Source organism: Montipora foliosa, unplaced genomic scaffold, assembly GCF_036669935.1.
Source record: "Montipora foliosa isolate CH-2021 unplaced genomic scaffold, ASM3666993v2 scaffold_392, whole genome shotgun sequence".
Taxonomy (NCBI): Eukaryota; Metazoa; Cnidaria; class Anthozoa; order Scleractinia; family Acroporidae; genus Montipora; species Montipora foliosa.
In genome coordinates, this window is record NW_027179692.1 from 192501 (window position 1) to 201868 (window position 9368).

The 9368-nt window shown below is 41.4% G+C and overlaps 1 protein-coding gene across 1 annotated transcript in view; it reads left to right on the forward strand.

The window, feature by feature from the left end:
* LOC137987853 (adhesion G-protein coupled receptor D1-like) overlaps nt 1–24 on the forward strand; it is a 36588-nt gene extending 36564 nt beyond the window's left edge. The window contains exon 20 of the mRNA XM_068833934.1: nt 1–24. This exon is cut by the window's left edge and continues 33 nt beyond it. Coding sequence (XP_068690035.1) covers nt 1–24 — 24 coding nt within the window.
* The last annotated feature ends 9344 nt before the right edge of the window (nt 25–9368 follow it).

Here is a 9368-nt window from a genome sequence, read left to right on the forward strand (position 1 = left end):
TTGACACAGAAACCATCTACGTGAAAAGGAGATGACCATCACACAAAGTTTGGTATCACAGGTCATACCATAATTATTCAAGTAACCATTTTCGAACGTGCACACATTCAGAAAGTGTCGATGATTGATTTGTAGTAACGATACCAAATAACAGTTTGCGATATTTGTTGTAAAAAACACGAAGCGAATAGATTATTGTACGAAACAAACACTAATGTTAAGTTTCATTACTTAGAACGTACACTCATAAAATTTTTCCAAGATACTTAAGTGATTTTCAGAAGTGTATTATGGCAGTTTTGGACTAAACAAGGCTTCATAAGTTGACTACAAGGCAGAAAGAGACGCAAACAGCCTTCGCACCTGTTGCTCCTTCGAGAGGAGAAAAACTTTATTCATTTCATTTCACTGCATGTACACAGATTTCATTTTACAGTTGAAGACCTTTACAGAAAAGCCCTAAGTAATAAATCTCTCTTCATTACAACGTCTTGTCAGAATGATCATTGATGAAGAGCAATAAATCAGTTAAAATGTAACATTCATTAAATAGATTTGCCACCAATAAGCTATACCACAATATCGTTTCACATATACCCTTAAATACTTACTGCTTTGAGCAAATTCAGAAGCCCTGGGTACATACTGCGTATATCCCACGCAGGGACTTCAATACCATTTTGGTGCAATCTCGACTTCCTATACAAGCGCAGCATAGGGGCTGGACAATCTGCGAGCCAGCGGATCATGCGAATTTCGCATTTAAGTCTGAGTACCCATTTGAAATAGCGCTGATAAACAATTATTAAGTCTAAGCACCCATTTTAAAACGTTTAGCTTTCAATAACTGTGTGACTCGCATGTTGACTCGCATGGCTCGCAGCCATGGCTCGCTGGCTCGCACATTGTCCTAACTCCGCAGCATATCGAGATCGTAAATTCCTGTAATGCCAGGTAAATTGAATGAAGCAGTGATTTTCCGAAAGAAAATAATTGGGAATAATTGTGAGTTATCCACTAAAGCTGACTTAACGTAAAGTACATCGCAGCAAACCAAAAAATTCCGTTCCATTTCCTTGTTCTTACTCGGGCACAGTTTCCTCCTTCTCAAGATTTGTGTTTTAGCATAACGAAGGTGGATTGGAGCATCAAGTGGAAAACGATGTTCCATTAGCTTTATAAAAAATTCATAATTTTGCTTGAAAGGAAAACGGTTTAATTAAGCAGAAAACACATCTCTGTAAAACTCGCACCCGATGACAAAAAATCACACCTTTTCACGGTTAATTTTTCTTATTTGCATTACAATGTAATCTAACGTGGATGCGAGGCAATTTCGGGTTAAAACTACAAAATAGCCCGAAAATTGCCTCACATACATGCTAGATTATATTGTGATGCAAATGAGAAAAAACTAACCGTGAAAAGGGCTATTGTAAAAGAAAACGGATAAACACAGTCAGTCCCCTAACATGATACCTTCGTTTACAACAATTGTTCCGAAAGGATTACCTAAAAGTCACTTCATTACGAGGCACTTCTGATACGTTTCGCAAAAATGTAACTGTAATCTTTAAAAAACCTCACAACAAATTGCAAGAAGTTAAGCATAATAGTAAGTTACTTTCTTTTTCACAAAATTCCGTCGCAAAGTGACACTTTTGATAAAAGTAATACACTTAAGCAAATCTTTAGCCTCTGAAAGAGATCATATTGTCTTCCCAACAGCCAATGTTTTACCTAGAAACATAGTGACCTTAAGCACGAGCGTTTTTGAGACGCGGACGGCAACCGGAAGAGAACATTTCGCGTGCCAGGACAGTGGTGTCTCCCAGATTTTTACACTAATCATCTTTAATGGAGAAAAGATACTTATCAATGTAAATATGGTAGTGTGAACACAAGTTAAAAGGGAAAACAGCTCACTTCCGGCTGCCGTGCGCGTGTCAAAAACGCGCGTGTTTAAGCTCCCCATGTGTCCCATGGATTAACTTGAATGAAAATTTTAAAAAATGTCCTGTATGTGACAAGGCGTCGTCTTGAGTTCTCTGTTTGCTTCTAATAGACGCTTTGTTAAACATAACTCCTCTCCCAATTGGCCATATACACAGACACGTACGTGCTCTTTCAATATACACACAATATAAAGTAGCTACACAAGAGATGCTTGTTACGTAATTAAAGTGCATTTTCTTTCAGTCCATACTTGAAATCATTTGGGGGTAGGCTACAGACTTGAAATTTGCTCCCACGATCACATCTGACTATGTCCTCTCTCCAGAGTTGTTCGCGCCTCTTCCGGATGTAAACTCCTGTTCTACCTCGATCCAGTTAAGATTCATATTATGCCTACTATGTAGCGACAAGCATTAAGTCACTGTGTGCTTATTGTATCAAGGAACTACCTGCTAATGATTCAAAGTATATGTACACACCTGAGCGAATACACTCCTATGAAAGATCCGTCCTTCACCATACAATCAACAAGATTTAAGGTCATTCTATTAGATGTTAAAAAAGATAGCAATACAGCCATCTTGGAACTTTGAATTTGAACTTTTCAAGGAATAACTGGTTTGAAATTGTCCAAAGATGAAGTCCATCTGGTCGATGTTTTCTCCCAGTTTCACTTTGAGATGACACAATATTGGACCGCCACGTCTCGCTTGAAGCTACGACCACTATACAGATTATTCGCAGCTTCATAGCTGTGTAAACCAACTAGGAGTCCATGAAAATATATTTACAACAAGCGCAAGCTCTCAGGACACGTGCCTGACACGTGTGACTAGTTGTACGTGAACGCGCCATCCACGTGATTCTCGGGGTTGTAAATGGGATTTCTGCGTGCTATTCCGTCAGTCTGCGGAGGATGCGAATCTAACAAGCCATTGGGTTGTTGGCCATTGCTGGCTCTTTCTTTCTTCATCATCATTATGTTGGCTCGCCATTTGTCCGTCGTCTTCTTTGCTATCTCTTTCTACTCTTCTTTCCATCCCCGGTGTTTGTGATAGAGAATTTCCAGAACAATAATAACCACTCCGGCGCCAATTCCAGCTGCCACCATAATAAAGACACCTAATTGCAAATGAAGAAAATTCACTTAAAACTGGGATTCCATACATCAAAGTCGAACGGAAACCTTTCAACGCCACTTCTTTTCGTAAGCACTGCCTAATAATTGGCTGGGGCGCTTCGGTTTGAGCCGCGCACCGGTGGCTCAGTTGGTTGAGCACCGGACTGCCCTGTGGGAGGTCGTGAGTTCGACTCCGGCCGGACCAATATACAGGGTCTTTAAAAAAACTGTGGAGAAAGTGCTGCCTTTGTAATCTCCAAATGGCTTGACTGGAAGGATTATAAACCGTAGGCCCCGTCTAACAACCCTTCAATTTTCATAAACTCTTTGGGACGTTGAAGATCCCACACACTTGGCGGGAAGAGTAGGGCATGTAGTTCCTGGTGTTGTGGTCTGTCTCCTGTGGTCTATCATGGTTGGGAGGGTAATGCTCGGAGATATTAGCTACAGCAAGCTACTCTAAAATCCGAGGGTAAATGATGATGACGTTGATGATGATGATTCGCGGTCTTCATTCATAGGAAATTGTTTTCCTCTCTTTGAAGTATAAGAGAGGATCGTACAATCGTAAGAATCAAGTAAAACGTGGCATGAAATTGCATGCTGGCTACCGAGCAAGCCTAACTAATTGAGCGAAAGGTAACGTGCGCCCAACTACTGAAAAGATTACTTTTTTAGCGCACAGTTAACTAAATGATTTACAGTTCTGAGTGACACTAAATAGCTCAGGAATTTCAGACTTTCAGTCAGAAATCTTTCTCCTTGAGTCCATTGCATACAAAACATTTCCAATATTTCTAAAGAAGATGCAAAACCCAGCTGACGTTTACCTTCCGAAGCAATTTCACCCTGGGAGATCGGTTTAACACAAAATATCGGTTCCTGGTACGAGCCTCGTGTAACCGAAACTACTACCTGTAACAACAGAAACTACAGCTCTTGTGGGAAAGGAATTTGTTTCCTTTCTCAGATGGCGAACTGTATGTACTTCACTTTAACTGCCAACTCCCCGAACATGTGCCTATTGATTTAAAAGAAAAGTCACCAAGACGCCATTCAATTATTTTATCCCATTCCTGAAAGGTTTATTTTGATGGGTACTGTTCGATTCCTATCTATCAGTGCTAAAGCATACCTACCCAACATGTGACTGAGCCCAAGGGTAGCTGGTGAGTTGCTCTGCTCAGCGCATTTCTTTGTATCGATCCACGAAGTCTCCAATTCCTCCAGTGCACCACTCTCGTGAAAGTTCAGGATGGCAAGCGATATTTTATTGGTCCAAGGTGATCCCTGTGAAGGGAGATAATCACGGGAAACTCACTAAAAGAGCGAGGCGATAAAAGGACTGCAACGGTATAAACACTGGAAAACGAATGCTTATGCTGATTTTTCACGACCGCATGGGAAGATTTTTTGGTTCCAGTGACAAGATTTCCAGATGTGCAAAGGCAAGCGTCGACAAATTTATCTTTAAGCTTTTCACTGTTACTACCCTAAAACAGGCTCTAAGGCAGCCCAGCAAATAAGCCGGGAAAAAGTCGACAGGCGAGGCAAGCCGACTGCAAAGTTATTTCTCCATCTTACTTACCAGCTGCACAATTGCACAGTACTTAAAAGCGACAGTGGGTTAAAGCGTGAATTTTAATGTCTTAGTTCAAAACGTACGCATTTGGAAGGTTTGCTGCTGATGATCTGTTTATTGCACATGTCAGCTGCAATAAAAACGTAATACTGGAGATGATTGTCACACCTTTAATAAAATTTCCACTGGCCTCCCCTATTCTCATTTCGACATTCCCTGTTTTCAAAATTTCTATTGTAGGGATTCCCCGTTCCCCACTCCTCGATTCCCAGGTTCTAAATGTAAAGAAAACCTTTAAATTTTTCTATCTCGCATTTTCTAGTTTGTTATGTCGCATTTTCTCTCTCGCATTTTCTAGTTTTTTTTTATCTGGCATTTTCTATCTCGCATTTTCCAGTTTGTTATCTCGCATTTTCTATCTCGCATCTCGCATTTTCTAGTTTTTTATCTCGCATTTTCTAGTTTGTTATGTCGCATTTTCTATCTCGCATTTTCTAGTTTGTTATCTCGCATTTACATGTTTTTTTTTTTCCACCCAGGATTATCTTGCATGTCCCCTAAAGGCTTCCGTAGATTATCGATACAAATTAAAGAAATTGCAGGACGCAAAAATTAAACACGTTTAGGGAACATTTGTATTCTAGCGAAAAAGCGACAGTGACAACTGTATTGCAACGAAAAAACGATAGTGACATTTATCTCTAGCCAAAAAGGCGACAGGTGGGCTGGAAAATGAGCGACAAAGCGGCATTACAACCCCCCTTGGAAGGCCTCATTACTCAACAGAACAGCAAGCACATTGCCCGATGATGACATTCGCCTGAGAACAACAGGATAATAATTTCGAGATATTCAGTGTCTAAGACTACTTCTAGTTCAGTACAAAATGTCATAACCAGACTTGACATTTTTTTTGGTCTGCATGCTCAGTGTTGACCTTTACTTAGTGTGTAGTTTTCTATCAAAATCGTTTATTCTCACGACTCCAGCCTTGTTATACAATAATAAGAAATCTCATGTTACATAGTTACGTCAAGAGACGAACAATAACCTCACATTCCCCTTTCGGGAAATCGAAAGAAAATTTTAAAGGAATCAAAAATCCTTTGAAAATCGGTCTCTATATTCTATGATGCCAAAAAAATCAAATGGAGAGAAAAATCATACGGAAAGTCTCTGTCCGGTTTTCTTACTTTTGTATTCAAACAGTCTTTCTATGACCTAAGCTCATGTTCAAAGGTCTAATCGTTTTGGTGGAATAACAGTTCTGCCCGAACGAGTTACTCTGAAATTGCTCGAACTTTCACATTTAGGCAGGTCATCTCTCTTTTCTTTCTCCAGCTTAGCAGCGGGGGTTGGAGTTTCAACCAGATGTCTCCTATTTCTCCGCAGAAGGGATTGGTCGGTTTTGACCAAGTACGATCTAAGTTCGGGGGATTTCTGCACTATAACAGCATAACAGACCAGAGTTCTGAGAACTCTGGTCTGTCACCCAAACTGTGTCGCCTGGTTTTAGCTCAGGTAGAATTGAAGCACGATGTCGCCGGTTGTAGTTTTCGGTTTGCTTGTGCTTGTACTCCCGCTCAGTTTTCCTCAACTGCTCTGTTTCTGGCCATTTTGGTGTTAGTTTCTCTGGAGCCAAAGGAAGTGTAGAACGAAGTTTTCTTCCCAGCAGTAGCTCTGCAGGGGTGTACCCATTGTGCAGCGGTGTAGATCTGTATGATAAAAGTGCCAAATAAGGATCTTCAGACTTGTTTATCAGATCTTTAGCCGTCTGAACAGCTCTTTCTGCTTCCCCATTGCTTTGAGGGTAGTGAAAACTACTGGTTAGGTGAGTAAATCCCCATTCTTCGGCAACTTTGGAGAATTATGTAGCAGCATAGGCAGCCCAAGCTCGCGTCACTACAGACAACCGTTGAGAATTTAAACGCGTTATAAGACTTTGTATGGGAAATAAAATACAGTCGATTATGAAGCCTAAAAAATGCTCAATTTAACGTTCATTCAATAAAATTAATCAAAATGACTCACCTCTGGTGTATTCTTCTGCCTTTTGGAGTTCACTTTACAGTTTCGGGAAGTCCGTGTTTTCCGCAATGTTGTAAGACGAAGTCAAGGCTGCACACTAAGATTTCGACCGTTGTCAGCTCAGAGGCGGTTTGCGACTCGAAAATCCATCCCAGCCAAGATTTTTTCACGCAAAGCTAAAGCCACATCATTTGCGAACCTCCGTGAATTTTTCGTCGTCAAAAATCCCCACGCACTTGGCTGGAAATGAGCATTTCCTGCTTCCATTCCACGATAGCTGATGAATTTAACAGCAACTGATCACAGCACAGGACACGGAGCTTGGGTCCGAGGTCAAATTAACTCTACCCGATGAGGTACAGTCATTTCATTTACAACACTTACCCCATCCCCACAACGTCACTCGTAACCATGGAGCTGTTCGAGAAGCCGCTGTGTGAATGGGGTAAGTGTTGTAAATGAAATGACTGTACCTCATCGGGTAGAGTTAATTTGACCTCGGATCCAAGCTCTGTGTCCTGTGTGGTGATCAGTTGCTGTTAAATTCATCAGCTATCGTGGAATGGAAGCAGGAAATGCTCATATCCAGCCAAGTGCGTGGGGATTTTTGACGACGAAACATTCACGGAGGTTCGCAAATGATGTGGCTTTAGCTTTGCGTGAAAAAAATCTTGGCTGGGATGGATTTTCGAGTCGCAAACCGCCTCTGAGCTGACAACGGTCGGAATCGTAGTGTGCAGCCTTGACTTCGTCTTAAAACATTGAAAACACGGACTTCCCGAAACTGTAAAATAAACCCCAAAAGGCAGAAGAATACACCAGAGGTGAGTCATTTTGATTCATTTCGTTGAATGAACGTTAAATTGAGCGTTTTTTAGGCTTCATAATCGACTGTATTTTATTTCCCATACAAAGTCTTATAAAGCGTTTAAATTCTCAACGGCTGTCTGTAGTGACGCGAGCTTGGGCTGCCTAAGGTAGCAGCTGAAAATTGTGGACCATTATCAGGTATTATGATCTCTGGGATGCCATGACGACTGAAGAACGACTTCAGATGATTAATTACACTTTCTGACGTGGTGTTTTTCAAGGGGGCAATTTCGAAAAATCTTGAATAATAATCAACAGCGATTATGTACTCTTTACCACTATGGTGGAAAAGGTCAACGCCTATCTTCTGCCATGGTCGCTCTGGATGTGTCGTTAGCATCATTGGCTCAGCATGATTTCTTTTCTGTTTGGAGCATTGTACACGTGGTAACCATATCTTCGATTTGCTTGCTGAGACCTGGCCACCATACAGAGTCATGGGCTCTTTCACGACATTTGCGGATTCCTTGGTGTCCTGCGTGAATTTTGTCCAGGATGTCTAATCGAAGAGATGAAGGGATGATAACTCTCTGATCTTTCAGAAGAAGACCTCTTTGGGTAGTAATAGTAGCCCTCTCGGATCAATATGGTTTCAACGAAGTGTTCAATTTTGTTTTATCTGGCCAGCCGTCGGTACAGAATTCAAATAGTTTTCTGCATACTTCATCATTCTGTTGGTGAAGTCTTAACTCGTCGAGTTTTCGCTCTGTTGCTGGAAAGCTCTCTAAGATGTGTGAAACGTACAAGTTTAAGTCTTCATTGAGACGTTCATCTTCTTTTGAAAGTTGTTTATCTAGGGGTGCTCTTGACAGGGTATCTGCAGTCACCAACTCTTTCCCGGGGACATGTAGCATCTTGAACGAATACTTCATCAGCCTTATTCGAAATCTTTGAATTCTTGGGGGTAGTTTATTCAGCGTCTTTTGAACCAAAGAGAGGCACAAGTGGTTTATGATCGGTTTCAATTATGATATCCTTGCCCAGGAGGTAATCATTGAACTTCTCACATGCCCAGGTAGTTGCAAGTGCCTCCTTTTCAATTTGGGCGTATCTTTGTTCTGTTCTGGTCATGGATCTTGACGCATAGGCAACAGGCTTTTTCTCTTTGTCTTGCTTTTGTAGGAGTACAGCGCCAAGGCCAAATGATGATGCATCGGCTGATAAGATGGTGGCTCTTTGAGGATCGTAATGGGCGAGGACGGTTGTTGAGATAAGCTCATCCTTGAGTTTATTGAAAGATTCTTGCTGTGCTTTTCCCCAGCGAAACTGATTCTTCTTACTAAGGAGATCTCTGAGTGGTTTTGTTTTCTCTGCCAGGTGGGGAATGAATCTTCCAAGTTGATTGACCATTCCGAAAAACCGTCTGACATCACTAACACTTTGGGGAATGGTCATGCCTTGAACAGACTCTATCTTCTCAGGGTCTGACTTTATGCCGTCCTCGCTCATCACATGGCCAGCAAATTTGACTTCTCTCTTGGAAAATTCGCACTTTTCCGGGTTAAGGGTTGCACCCGCTTCATCAAGCTTTTTGAGTACCCCTCGCACTCTTTCGTCATGCTTTTTTTGTGTTTTGCCATGGACAAGCATGTCATCTGTGATAGAAAGATGGCCATCCAATCCTTCCAGGATCTGAATCATTTTCTTCTGATAATGTTCAGGAGCAGACTTGATGCCAAACGGCACTCGATTAAAACAAAATCTTCCGAAGGGTGTGATGAATGTGGTAAGCAAACGAGAGTCTGGTTCTAATTTCTGTTGCCAAAATCCCGAATTGCAGTCTAGTTTGGTGAAGTACTTGGATTCTTTAAT